Raw genomic sequence first — 15,759 nt, forward strand, 5'->3', positions numbered from 1 at the left:
TTTTGGAATATGTTGCAGGCATCAATCATAGAATTATCATATATTTACAAATAACAATGTAGTTGATAAGATAAAGCTTTAAATATTTAATCTATGGACATTTTTGTAAGTATGTACTTGTATGTAGTGGTGAAGAGGGAGCTGAGCCATAAGGCGAAGCTCTCTGTTTACCGGTCGGTCTACATCCCGACCCTCATGGTCATGAGCTGTGGGTAATGACCGAAAGAATGAGATCACGAATACAAGCGGTGGAAATGAGCTTTCTTCGCAGGGTGGCGGGCTACACTCTATTTGATAGGGTGAGGAGATCGGCCATCCGGGAGGAGCTCAGAGTAGAGCCACTGCTCCTCCACATTGAGAGGAGCCAGCTGAAGTGGTTCAGGCATCTGATCTGGATGTCCCCTGTAAGCCTCCCGGTGGGGGTGTACCAGGCACGGCCTACCGGGATAAGGCCACGGGGTCGACCTAGGACCCGCTGGAGGGATTACATCTCCAAGTTGACCTGGGAGCGGCTTGGGGTCCCTGGGAATGAGCTAGAGGAAGTTGCAGGGGACAGGGTCATCTGGGATTCTCTGCTCTCCCAACTGCTACCGCAGTTGGATTAAGCAGTTAATGACGATGATGATTAAAAAAGCTTTTTATTAGTTAGCAGCAATATGGATTTATTTAAAAAAAAAAAAACAATATTAGAATAATTTTTTATAATTCTATGCATGTTGGTGCTTTTTTCAAATTCTTTCCAAACTTCTTCTTGTCTTCTTGAATAAGCCCAGTACTCCGTTTTAGGAATAAGAAATCTTCGTTTTATCATGCTTATGATTGGCACTTACTCACTTACTCAAGATGAATGACTTTAAATAATGTTTTTAGGTTTGTAGGTAGACACACATTCACACTCTATACACAAAACACACACACACAATATATAAAAAACACAAACACACAAAACACACAAAAACACATGTAATATACACAAAAACACACATTCACATGCTTTACACAGAACACACACACAGATGTACACACACACACATACACACATATATAAACACAATAGACACAAACTCACAATACATATACAAACACACACTAAATACACATATAGGCATACACATACAATACACAAAAAACATACACAATATTCCCACACTATGCACAAAAACACACACCCACAAAATATGCACACACAGACATACATAAACACATACATGTAGCACATATAAACACACGTGTTTATATGTTCACACACTATACACAAAACACAAACACACATACACAATGTACAAAAAACACAAACACACACACACACACACACACAATACAAATACAAGCACACTTGTAAATACACATTTCATGCATACACACATTATATACACCCCCCCACCACACACACTTTAAACACAAAACACACCATATACAAAAACCCCTACACGCGATACACATGACACACTACATACATGAACACACACGCTCTGAACCAGTACACACACAGATGTGCACACACACACACACACACACACACACACACACGTGTATATAAACATAACATACACAAACACAATACATATACAAACACGCACTAAATACACATATATACTCTAAATACACATATATACACATACACATACAATATAGACAACATACACAACGTTCTCACACTATACACAAAAACACACACATGTACAATACACAAAAATACACACCCACAAAACATGCATACACACACACACACAAACAATACATATTCAAGCACACTTATAAATACACATATTCAAGCAAACACACACTACATACACCCCCACACACACACACCACACACCCCTTATACAAAAACACCTACACACCCAATACATACCATACACACTACATGCATAAACACCCACCAAACACACACGCTCTGACCCAGTACTTCAAACGTATACACACAGAGAAACACACGCGCACTGGGTGTGTAGTAGCTGGAAAATCTGTGTTTAGATCAGAAAGGAAGAGAGGGAGTTTTTCTGCCGGAGCAGGTGTGAGGTGTGAGGTGAATCACTGTCTCAGTTCCACTGACTCTAGGCTGGTGTAGAGGCGATGGGGCGGGAGCAGAACACCCAAAGGCTGAAGCGAGTGACAAACAGCAGCCCAAACACGGCCTTCCAGTGTGGGCTAACACAGCAGGACGAGGAGGTGGACCCGGGGGATCCAGGAATACACGTCATCAGCAGCCATGTTCCAGTAACACAAAGGAACAACTTCATTTAGAGATTCAATCCTGGCTTTATTCATTGTTTGGTTTAGTCATTCATTAACCCGTATGGGCCTTTCATTCATTCACGTACCAGCCTTACAGCCTCGCCATCTCATCCACCAGCAAAGGCCCTCACTAATCAGTTGAGTCAGCCAAAACTTCTTTCCAATTTGAAGGAAACCATGCTCGAAGCTCTGTGGTCAATTCTCTGGTGTGAGGCACTTTCAGTATTATTCATGAAAAGACATGCAGAGAAACTTGACTCACAGAAATATGCGAATAAGTCGCCTGGTCGCACGTGAGAACGTGAGCTGAAAACGCACACCTGTTACAAGCAGAGCCTGCACCATTACCTGTAAAGAGAGCCAATTATGAAAACACCCTCAACACTTTTCTGTAAGGCCATAGAAAAGAGCGAAAGTGAGACAGCTCAGACTGAACGAGACGTGGCCATGGCGACCTTTTGCAGTTTCACAGATTCCAAACAACACCGACTCGTCACCTAACGGCGTGAGAAAGACTGGATTACCACATGCAAACCTGTAAGCAGAAAGCCAACTACGCCTCAGAAAGGATACTACACCCTGTGGGTAGATTTGAGAAAACAGACACTGGCTGACAAAATGTCTTGACATTGTTTCAAAATGACAGTTTTGGATTTCTGTCCAAAAAAAGAAAGTATCCTGTTATATAGAGGGGAGAAACCATACTTCAGCGACAGAATGAGCACTAAAGTCAAAATGTTATGCAAGTGGAAGCCAAAAATGGACTTGACTGAAAGTCAAACAGTATATACATTTCAACATACACTGTTAAAAAATGGCTCCTCAGATCTACCAAAAAAAAAAAAAAAACTTCATATGGTAACATAAATTAACTGGTTTTATTCAACCTAAATAAATAGTGTGATGGAATGATTCTTTCCATCAAAAGTATTTTGAATAAAACTAGTTCAACCATGGTTACCACATGAGGTTTTTTAGCTCAATCTGACAAAGTTTTCTTTGGTCGGTGATGTGTGGGGTGGTGACACCAGTCCTCGCACAATGACTTTGCACAATTGTGGTCAATTTCATTTTAAAGCCATAAGAATTTGGTTGGATGCTTTCATAGAAACAATAAATCCAAATACAGGACAAAAGGAAAACAGAAAAAAACATCTCCTGGCCTTTGAGATTGAAGATCTAAATAAATGTAATGATGTAACTGAGTAAGAGTACAAACACACATTTTCCTAAATAATCGCTAAGTAAGGTAACAAAGAACAATTTCTCAAATATTTTCCACTTCTGCTATTAAATATTGTACAGTTATGTAGCACATTCATATCGCTGATGTTAGAAGAAAACCCTCATATCTCCAAAATGATAACTTTACAGGAGAAAGTAAAAAACCTACTTTACGTTTAACGTAAGTCAATGGAACCAGACATTTTTCCAAATAATTTTGGGTCATTTCTTTTAGTCAATTCATCATTAAATTTACATATAGTATAAAGGCCAACAGGTATTTTCAAACTATGTCAAAAACTGAAAAATGGATATGAGGCTTTGTTCCGACAGCAGCGATATATATGTATATATTTCTGCTGTCAGAACAAAAAACTCATATCTCCTTTTTTTTGTCATTGTTCATAATTTGAAAGTACCCATTGTCCTACACATTCTGTGTAAATTTCATGATGAATGGACTTAAAGAAATTACCCAAAATTACTTGGAAAAATGTCTGATTCCATTGACTTACATTAAAAGTAGAACAAGTTTTCTTCATATACTGTAAAATACTCTGTGTGTGTGTATATGTATATATATATATATATATATATATATATATATATATACATATATATATATATATATATATATATATATATGTATCATTTGACTGAACAGGAAAAAAAAATGCATCTTATTATCTTCAGCCTAAAACGTTTATACAGCTAGTTTTATAAGTGAAAGGAGTTTCCAACAATGCCAGACTGATTCTCACTACCAATTATTATCATTTTCAGACAATTTTCATTCCATTTGTAGTGATGACACAAAAGTATATCAAACACAAACAAATAGGGCAGAGCCTTTGACTGACTCATAGTGCTTGTCTCATGAATGTCTGTAAAATTAGTCAATCTGGGGCAGACCACTCAGTCAGTAGCTTCAGGGTACTTATATGTCATTGGGTCAATGTATTGGAAACTGAGTAGTATGAGTAAGAGATAATGATGATAGTGATGTCTGGTTTTGTCATGCTTTCAATATTTCTAAAAGGAGATTTTTTTTGTTGGCACTCGCATTTGCACAATTTAATCCTTACAGTAAGTGGAACGTGGCTGCATGTCGACACCTCAGAGGAGATTCCGTCTCCACAGCTAGAAGCTCGCTACACCACAGAATGGAAATAAAAAGAAACCCAGCGGTTTGGTCCAGTGAACTGGGACAGCACCTGCAGACTGCACGTTAGGATGTGGACAGACAAAAAAGATCTCTTTTACACATGAATACCTATGGCATACATGTACTGAATGACATAGTATATATGTTTATAATTAAAAAATGCCTGAAAGATTATCGCCTTAATACCTGCCATCCAGAGAACAGTACCGAGTTCTCTGAGCAGATGTTGGATGAGCGAGAAAAATCCCTGTCTCAGCATCTATTCTTGACATGCAAATACTTCAAGTGTTGCATTAAAGCCCACTTAACCGCATCCATTCAGGTTGAAAACAGGAAATCGTGAGATGGAGATGACATTTCATTTCAAGTAAATGCCTATCAACTGTTCGTCAGCAGAAGTGCCCAGCCATGTGAACATGCCCATCAAACCATCCATTTTAAAATATAAAATACCTGCCTATGTGCTGCTGTTCTGACACACCGTCGCTGTCACAAAGAAAATGGCCATTAAATGGTCAAATTGGCTCGGAATAGACTGGAGTGGCTTTCACTTCCACTATAAGAAAACTGGTGTAATAATACAGCAGAAACATCTACTGTATGCCATAAATGCAGCTGTTAAACATGCTACATTCTGGGAGGCACAGGGCAAGAGAGTTAAAGAGTGGGGGGCAGAGATTCCCAGTATTCCTTCATGCATTGTAGATTCTGATTTGCTATTCTGTCTTTAGCTGTAATTTATTTTACATTATTTTGCCCCAAAACATCAAATGCATTTTACTTGTTTTGGTGTTCTAGCCATGATGGTGTTTGTGTTTCAAAGAATCAGTTCATCTCATGTTATAAATAATAGATATTTGGGTGCTGCACTTATTGTGGTCTTATTGACTGGCATATTGCAGGTAACTGCTGTAATGTGATGTTCAGCTTATGTTTTCATAAACTGCACCACGCTTATGACATAGCATAACTGTCTTAACAACATAACACTATACATGAATGTACAAGCAAAACTGAGGGTCATCAGACAACTGTGGGGGTGCAATAGAGCATATATAAGCTGTACATTATGAATACGGGGGTGTGAGAGCAACACAGTCAAATACATTATCACCATAATGATGTTATCATGATCCAAATTTGTTGTGAAGTGCTACAAGTGACTATTACAGAGTGTTAGATTTTCCCTGATGATAATATAATTGGTAATTAACTACTAACTGCGCTGGCTTGTAAAATTACTTAACAATGCTAACTACATTCTGTACAGTCAGCTTTAACACTGCTACCATCCGGCATCTATAGTGTTTGGCTTGAAAAAATATGGCCAAACTGGCACACTGGCTCCAGGAATGAGTGACAATTTGCACAATATTGGTATTGATTTAAACCAGATGCAAAAAATGCAGCTTTTTCTGCCATTTTATCTGTTGTTTTCTGTTAATAATGTTCTGCCATTACACATGGTATAACTTCTCTGGTGGAAGATTTTAACAAGCAGCTTTTTTTTTGGCAAGGGTTGGGGGTGAGGGGCGGTGCACAGTACTAGGCTCACAAAGTTCATGGGGTTAAATTAGCATGATACATATTCATATCGATTCTTGGCCCAAGGCTGGTAAACAACTGTATTTAGAAATACAGTATAGTCATTATATCTTACAGTGTGAGTACTGTAAATTAACAGTAAATTACTACAGACATTGCTGTTAGTAAAGCACTGTCATTTTACAATGCAATGTTTTGTGCTGCAGCTTAGAAGTTGTCTTATAAAGTTGCTATTATGGAGATAGCACATTTATGTTACAGCACTGACAATACATAAACTTTCCAAGACACATAGAGACATTTGCATGTGCACATCTAAAAAAAAAACGGAAATAAATCAACTTTGCCACCACTTGTCACACTACTAAATGCACAGTCACCAAAACACATAGTTCTGCTAAGCAAGCTTTTCAGCCACACCTGAAACCAGTCAGCAGCTTCTATGCATGTGAATTTAAGTGCAAGTGAAGCAGTTCAGTGTACATGTTCAGATCTCTCTCTCTCTCTCTCTCTCTCTCCCTCTCTCTCGCTCCGTACTGCCCTGCTTCTGGGCGGCCTGCCACCTGTCTCCCTGCTGCCAAACACATACGCAGGGGGAAGAGGCCTTTCCTTTCATGTAGCGCTGTGTTGCGCAAGATGCAGTCGAACCTGCCCCAAGTTCCTCACATTCCGACCTGGTGCAGGAGGGCCATCCAGGAGCAAAACAGGACAAAAGCATCCAGCAAAAAGGGTGCTATTCACTCCCTGCCTGAAATGCTGATGGTAATCATAAAAGAGTGAAGCTAGGCTGGCGTTTCTCAACCTACTCCACAGGGCCCACCGGACCGTCCACATTTTTCCTTCCTCCTACCTCCCCATACATTTGAACCCAGACATTAAGGGAATTCTCCAGCCATTTTCTTAAGCTTCACAAGATCTTATGGCCTTACGGAGCCTAGACAATCATTTTCATGTGCTTTTATGCATAAAAGTACATAAACCCAAGTCAATACCACGTACAATATAAGCCCATGAGCAGATAGAACAAAAAGATAGAAAGATATGCTTGAAAGATGCAGGAGTATTACTCCAAGGACATTAAATATTTTATACAGACAAGGGTTAAATTTGAGTGGAATGGACCAGAAGAGTGTCTGACACCCACTGGGCAACTTCAAACTTGGTCAGCCATGCAGAATGGCTAAACTGAACCAATAAACATTTTCACCATTCATTACCCAGAAAAAATAAGGCCCAATCATGTGTAACAGGAAAAATCAAGAGCCAATCAGGGTTCAGATTTGACAGTGCATTTTCAGAAATAAAGGTACTAAACTGTCACTGGGGCAGGACCTCTCTTGTTACTGGGGTGGGACCCTCAAGGGAACATCTCAGTAGCTTTAGTCCGGGAACACCGTCTCACCTCCAGGCTTTTTATTTTATTGTTCTGTTTCAAAACATTAGACTATGAAAAGGTACAAATATGTACTTTTAACCTGGAAAAATGTATTTAAGGTACACAACTGGACTATAAACCCCTTTAAAGTTACATTTATATAGTTTGTACCATGATGAATGAAAAACGTATTTACACAGTAGCTTTATTTCTGATACACTGTTAGAAATAAAGGTATCAGGCAGGTACATGATCCATTCATCGAGGTACAAACAATGTAAGTGCACCCTCAAAGGTACAACAGTGCTTTTAATGTCCAGTGGTGTACTTTACAGGAGTTTTTCCTAGTGGAAAAGTAGATATTTGTACCTTTTCATAACCAAACGTTTTGAATCAGAACAATAAAATAAAAGTCCTGGAGATGAGACGGGGTGTGTGGAGTCAATACAACTTAGAAAATATAATTTCAATGGATTCTGGTACAATTATGTTCCCTGACTAAAGGTACTGGGATGGACCCCTGAGGGTACCACCACAGTGACAAGAGGGGGACTGCCCCAGTGACAGTGTCTTACCTTTTTTTGAGAGTGTATAGTGTGGGTCCCATTCATTGTCCATAGTGGTACACTGATAAAATGAGATAGATTTACAAAAGTTGTACAAATGCAGGCACAGTTAGATTCAAATGATTCTATGATGGGGATAAGCTGAGTTCACTAGTCCACCAAACCCAACTTACATGAATATATGCAATAATCTTATCTTGAAAACTGGCTGATACCAATGACAATTACATATATCTGTGTTTAAAAATGACTAAGCTTTAAAATGAGGTCATTTGAACTGAACCACTTTATTTTTAACTCCATTGGTTTGGATTCATTCATTTTCCCCCTCCTATTTCCAAGTAGCATTTGATAACCTGATGCTGATATTGAGCCAATAACCATCCCTGGTATTGGATTGTACCATCTGTAGATCTTACCAAATTTATTTATCAGATTTAGTATAAATAAAGTAACATAGTTTACTAGGTCAGCTTGGTATGGCTAACCTGTGGCTTGGTGAATATGCCAGCTGTTCACTTTTAGGAGTTCAACCACTTTCCATCTTCTAGTTTAAGCGGAATATGAACAAGCTGCTAAATTAGGATTAGAGTTAGAGATGATGGTTTGGTTGAGGAACACAGAGCTAGACGTTGGCGTGGGCTGTGATACAACAAATTACCGCAGCCTCACAGGATCTGTGCACGCTTCTGAAAGCAGACGACCAGCTACTCAACTGCTGCCATTGGCCACAAAGCTGCACATCGTGAAAACTCTCAGGAGTCACAGTACGTGGGCTGAAGTGGTTACTCCCTGTTTTCTGATGTGAACATGATGTGCTTAACCCCTTAAGCTTCAGATGTATTATTTCATTTATAATCTTATCATCCAGTAACAACTGTGAGCTATTCAGTATGATTTAACTCCAAGCTTGGTTCTCATTTATTAATTAGTTATTATTCAGTAACTACTGTGAATAAGCTGCTAATGTCTATGAAACTATATAAGCACTAAATAGAAGCATGTAAGAGTGAGCTATTGGCTTTTTAACCTCTTTGAATCCTTTTTGTTTTCTTTATATTTTCTATATATAGTAGTATTAAGATTTTTTTTTTCCTTTTAAAATTTCATCCTCAATTAATCCTTAATTAAATTACTCCAAGGACATTAAATGCACAAACAAATTGTCTGTTATTGTGTTTAATTACACAGTTAACAGCATGATAATTGCTTAAACTTCTGTCTTATATTTCAGTAACTGATCTTAAGGCCAATTTTTCAGCAAACAGGAAATATCTATGCAAGTTATAGTCAAAACGAACGTGTAAGCTGTGTAGTTATGAAAGTGAGCAAATGGAGTTTGAACCTGGCATCAGTTCCTAAGACTTTAAAGGGTTAAACTGCTAAAGTTGAGCATATGAATACGTTGTGTGCACACAAACGTGACAAAACCCCTGACAAATTAACTGCCTGGCCTAGAAAACTGTACTATCCCAGGTGCTGACAGCGATTAGCTCTGAAAAACAGGAAATGAGAAAAGACGAAGAAAGGCAGCAAAACATGATTAGAGAGAGATAGACCTGCTCCTTCTCTCCCTCCGCATTTCAATGAGCCTGTCCCGAGGTGACAGCTCACTCAGGCCTGGCCCAGGTCACTGCTGATGGTATCGAATGACCCGGATCTACAGCACACGAGCCACGATGGAGTGATAATATGAAAGTGGGTTAGACAGAGTGCTGCTTAGTGCAGTGACACTTCCCTTAGGTTGAGACGAGGGGGGGTGAGTAAAAAAAAAGAAAAGAGAGATAAAGGTATGAGCTCAATAATGGAGGGAGTTAGAGAGAGAGAGATAAGAGGGAGAGACAGAGAGAGAGGAAGAGAGAAAAAAACAAGGAGAGTGGAGGGCACAGAGAAGGACAGAGAGAGAGCTGATAGAGAAAGAGATGGAGGGAAAGAGAGAGAGATAAAAGCAAGGAGAGAAAGGGATAAAGGGAGAAAGAAGGGGAAAAGAAGGAGAACTGAGCAAAAAGGAAGGAGAGATAAAGCTACGAGCTGAATGATGGAGCTAGAGAGTGATGGAAGGGAGAGAAAGAGAGGGTGAGCAAGAGAGAGAGGAGGATAAAGAGAGAAAGAGAGAAAGAAACAGATAGGGTGAGAAAGACACAGAGAGGGAGGCAGGGAGAAAAAGAAGAAATAGAGAAAGAGACAGAGAAGAGGGAGACGAGAAGAAGAAGAAGAGAGAGAGCGAGAGAGAGAGAGAGAGAGAGAGAGAGAGAGTGGCGGTCAAAAGAAAGAAGTAGGAGAGAGGAATGATGCTTGAGAGAAGAAGAAGAGTAATGGAGGCAGGGACTGATGAGGAAAGAGAGAGAAAGAGAGCGACAGACAGAAAGAGGGGAATTCAGAGATCAATGAGATAAAACTGAGTCAGGCAGAGATGGGGAGAGAGACAGAGAGAGAGAGAAAGAGAGAGAGAGAGAAGGGAAATTGGGAGGAAAGAGAGATACATGTAAAAAGCAAAGGTATAAGTTGAGTGACAGAAGGATAGGAGATAGAAAAAGAAAGAGAGAGAGAGACAGAGAGAGAGAGAGAGAGAGAGAGACAGGAAAAGAAGGAGAGAGGGTGCGAGCATGTGAGTTAGCGACAGAACATTTCCTTTGGTGGTTCGCAGGCCTTGCAGGCAACAGGAAGAGTATGTCCTAAGTGGCTTAACCACAGCGCTCGCTAGTGCGTCTGTAAAAGTCCCTCCGAGCCCTCCAAAGTGGACTCAGAGTTCAGCAGAAAGGAAGTAGCTTGGTGGAGGTAGGCTCAGCTAGGCTGGGCTGACGTAGACTGGGTCATTCTGACTGAAATCATTGGCTCAGTAGCTGGCACACATCACCGTCAGCGCCAGAGTCTTCAGATCGTATGTCAGACAGACAGAGGACATACAGTATACAATGCTCTATATACAATAGCCTAACTTACAGTTTAAGATAAATGTATTGTAATGTAAGCTCTGCCTATATGAGAGATGAAGGGAAGTGTGTGCCCATATTTGGGTCCCTTAGAGGTTGAGGCATTAATCTAGAGATAAAGTAACCTTGAATGCGCAAATACATTTCACACCTCCAGAAAGTGTGACGCAAAATGAGGTCAAATATCATGTTTTAAAACAATCACCCTTGCACTCATTGTGCTCGCAAAGCTTATCATTCAGTCATTAGTCTTGATTAAGACTAGTATTAATAACTAGTATCAATAACTAGTATTAATTACATTGTAACTACTTGAATAAACTATTTGAATAAATGCATTTTGCAGTAGTAGCAGAGTGTGGGCCCACATACAGGTCTCTCTCTCTCTCTCTCTCTCTCTCTCTGTCTTCCTCACTGTCTCTCTCTCTCTCTCTCTCTGTCTATCCTCTAATATCCATGTGTCAAACACAATGCCTGTAGGCCAAGTCAAGCCCGTGACACAATCCTATTCGGCAACCAAATTTATTTAAGTTTTCCGTCAATATTAACCAGTTACACCATGAACTGCACTACAGTTCCCAGCATGCACTGCTGTACTACAAAAACAAAACAAAAAAAAATTGATGCCAGGTGTCTAGTTTAAGTGAATGGGTAGTTAAAAGAAATCCTGTGCACTGGGTACATTTAAAGAGGTTTAACAGTTATCTGCAGCTAATGTAGTCAATTTGGTCTTATTTAAAATGATTTTTTTTAATCGTTCAACTATTCAGTGCCTATTTTTTGCTATTATAGTTTGAACAAACAATGGCCAGTTGGGGTCAGAGCAAAATGTTAAGTTAAAATGAAATAAGAACACAGCTGGCCCCACAGATTTTTTGAGATTTTTGTAATATGGCCTTTTTCGTGGTTGAGTTTGAGCCCCCTGCTCTAATGCTTTACATAGTACTACTTCACTGAGAACTGAATCCACACAAAATGGGCAGAACCCCCTCTTCAACCTTGACGTCATAGTGCATGCATTTCATCTACAACTATAGCAATCATAGCACACTGCCACATTTCGCAAAGGATGAAGTAAAGACCACCAGCACAGATACTTTTATAAAAGAGACCACTCTGATTTGTTCCTGACTAGCCTTCAAAGTAGTTACTGAAGAGCTTGTATGAAGTAAAGACGTACGCATGAGTTTCTGCTTGATTAAGTAATTAAGATATACTAGAGAAAAATGCTGAGTCAGAACTGTTCACAGTGGTGGTGATAGGAACCAGACATCCAAAGAGTTTAATGCCCTTTATGGCTGCGTCACGGAAAGTCATTATATTAAATGGTTAAACGACACTGCCTGATTCCTGATACATCGTTGTACAATAGATCTTAGTTACAATTTGGCCCTAAAACATGTTTCTAAAAGCCATATATGTTGTAGACATCACGACTCCTGGTTCCCATCACCACCAGTGTAAGGAAATCTATAATTGACAGCTCAATAATGAGAGAAGAGTTCGGATAGTCACTGCTAGTTGGTAAATGGTCTGTTAGAAGTGGAGAGGAAGCAAATAGTGGGAGGAGACTGACCGGCGTGCGTGCGGAGGTGTCCGGTGAGGGCGTCACGGCGGCGGCAGGCGTAGCTGCAGAAGGGGCATTTAAAGGGCTTCTCCCCCGTATGCAGCTTGATGTGCCTCAGCAGGTTCCCCTTCTGTGTGAAGGAAACTCCACACTGGTTGCACTGGAAGGGCCGATCACCTGCAGGACACCAGAGCATTGGACAAATGTGAAGTCAAACATACCAAAAAAAAAAAGTCGTTAGGACCGGTTTACATTTATTTCAGTTTAAAATGATGCATTGACTTAAATGTATATATATTTTTTCTTATCCTGTAAAGTTTCCATTTTAAACATACAAGGTTTTGCTCAAACAACAGCGATATACTGCAAGTAGTTCAAAACTATATATGTGTTGTATTTATTGCACATACCGAACATGTAGAAAACTGTATATATTATGTATATTATAACTGTACATGCGGAACTGTATATATTGTATACATACTGTGTGATTGTAAATATTGGACCTTGTATTTATTGAGTCTCTATATAATTTTGTCAGATAAGTACATTCGAAAGTAAAGGACTAACACCACAACCCGTCCCGTCACACCAGATTAGTCTAAACCCTCAGAATGTTCACAGATGATGGAGGGATTGGGCGTGGTTTCAGTTTTGACCCAGAGTGCTAACAGTATTCAACCACCATCAAGAATGACTCCTAAAATGCATTGTTCATCTTTATATATATATATATATAGAGTGGTGTGATGAGAAGGTGTTAGATCTCAATAGCTCAGCCCTTTCTCAGCCGGCCTGGCTTACCACACAGGCTCACTACAGCTCAGGCTCATGAAACGAAAGGTCATTTGCTGCTTAACATAGCCACAGGCAATGTTTCGAACCAACTATGAAGTTCCATTGAGTTCTTTTATAACCGAACGAAGACTCTGAGCTTTCAACGGGCAGGCAAGGCACATTTTTTCCATACAGTATGAGAAGCCTATCCCAACCTTTCCTCTCTTTTTAGCCAAGTACTGCATCAAAACAAACGCAGACTTTCTGTCAAAAGTTTGGGAACACTTACATTATCAAAATATTTTTAATAAAAATGTTTGTCAGTTTGCGATAATGTAATATATTAAACTGAAACCTGTTTAGGCCTTGTCAACAGACAAAGCTATACAAAATTTGACGTACTCTAGACATTTTATCCCCTTTTTGTTACATCAGCACTCAGCAGAACTCAAATTTTTCAGGCGTTTACAGCACTTTAAGTTCTATAAGTTCTATTAAACCCTAGGTAAGTGTCTGGTACAAAGTCCAAAGTGTTAGCTAATTACTTTGAGTAGTCCAAATAAATTAAACTGAAATGACCGACAGGTTGACCTTCTTACCTGGACAAGCATGCGGTACAGTCTCCAGAGTACTGTGTAGTATTTCAGGGTAAAAAGTACTGTGTAGTTATGTGACATAAAAAATACCCAATGCTTGGAGTTGTTTATGATTTACTTTCCTCCTTAAATGTGTAACATTACAATGAAATGTATTGTATGTTTACACTTTTTTACTTTGAAAAATTATGAGATGTTTTACTAAAAATTTTTATCAGCATAACAATTAAAACATGATAGTCATTTCAGTGTAATTTAGCTAAACTGTCTCTTTCTTATCATCGTTAAGTAGTTATACAGCATTTGGAGTTTGTACAACTGACTTACACTATTAATATCTAGTACCTGTTGGGCATTTCAGTGTAACTTAGTTCAACTGTTTCGGAAATTATTATCTATTATATTAAAAAAGATGGTTCTTAAAGGGTTCTTTGGGTGTACATAGAACCATAAACACTCAAAAACCTTTTACATGCTTTGCATAGTAAGACTGTTCTTCAGATTGATAGAGAACGCGTTGAACATAGTTCTATATAGCTCCAAAAAAGGGGCCTGCAACCTTAAAAATAATAAAAAAAAACCTTTTTGGAGCTATATAGAACCATTTTTAAAAATGTTGGGTCTCACTTTATTTGGATAGTCCACTACAGTCCCCTATAGATTATCTACAGATGTTCAAACTGTTAACAAACTATCTGTTGAAACTCTAAACAGTGGTGGGGTTTGGGTTAGGATTTGGGCCAGGGTTAGGACTTGGACTAGGATGAAAGTGGGGGTTTGGCTTTTGGGTTGAGGTTAAAGTTTGGGTTAGAACAGGTTTCGAGTTAAAAACATTATGGTCAATTTAGTAGATATTTATTTGAATGTAACTTGAAAGTAAATGAAGTATCTACAAAGCATCTAAAGTGGACTATCCAAATTAAGTGTTACCAAAGGTTCTATATACATCCATATACAACACATTCTCCATCAATCTGAAGAACATACAAAGATTTCAACATACAAAGAATCATTTAAGCATGCAAATGGTTCTTTGACTATTCATGGTTCTACGTAGAACCACTGTCTGTCCTAAAGACCCTTTGAACATCTATTTTTCAAGAGTGCTGCTCTTCTTATCAAAGAAGATACTTTGATGAACATGAAGCTGAATGTTGAAACAAAAAGTATCTAAAGTATTAACACATAGTTGTGTTATATAAACAAAACCTCGGCTGGTATGTTCTGGCTCAAAGTGAACATCTTTGATTCAGTTACGGAATCTCCTCCCACAGCTCGGTCATCTGAAATCTTTGGCCGATACGAACAGGCCCATCAAGTAGGACGTCTAAGCGCTTGAAGGATATTTAATCCATTGTGTGTAGAGATGCTACCGGTGACGGTTGGTGTGTCAGAAGCTGTGAGAATACAGATCAGGAAAGCTGAAACCGGAGCCTGGAGTTTCTGACGAATGCACAGCGGTACCAGCATGAGCCAAGACCTCCAGAACAGGTTGTGGAGGATTCCTGGGATACTCTCCCTGAGAAGGCTTTCCAAGCCCAAGCTATTGTTTTCACCTCTCCCCACACCCACTTACACATGCTTGAAAGAAGGAAGAGAGCATTGCTGTGAATCAGCTCTCACAGACTATACACTTAGGCCAAATGTATTTATTAAGCATGCTAACTGTACGTAAAAGTAAAGTGCAGCGCCGATAAGGCTTGATTTACATACATTATAGTTTCCAATGGAAGTCAAATTTGACAATGGCTCTGTATTCACATATCAAGCTAT

General features: G+C 39.2%; 1 protein-coding gene across 3 annotated transcripts in view; it reads right to left on the reverse strand.

Annotated features, from left to right (window-relative positions):
* The window catches only part of ikzf2 (IKAROS family zinc finger 2), a 58,372-nt gene that overhangs the window by 12,576 nt on the left and 30,037 nt on the right, over positions 1–15,759 (reverse strand). For all 3 annotated transcript variants that reach the window (XM_037539032.1, XM_017707320.2, XM_017707322.2), the window contains exon 5: positions 12,623–12,790. In XM_037539032.1, the coding sequence (XP_037394929.1) occupies positions 12,623–12,790 (168 nt within the window). The remainder of the gene's footprint in view (positions 1–12,622; positions 12,791–15,759) is intronic.

This window comes from Pygocentrus nattereri, chromosome 6 (genome assembly GCF_015220715.1).
Source record: "Pygocentrus nattereri isolate fPygNat1 chromosome 6, fPygNat1.pri, whole genome shotgun sequence".
NCBI classification, from domain to species: Eukaryota; Metazoa; Chordata; class Actinopteri; order Characiformes; family Serrasalmidae; genus Pygocentrus; species Pygocentrus nattereri.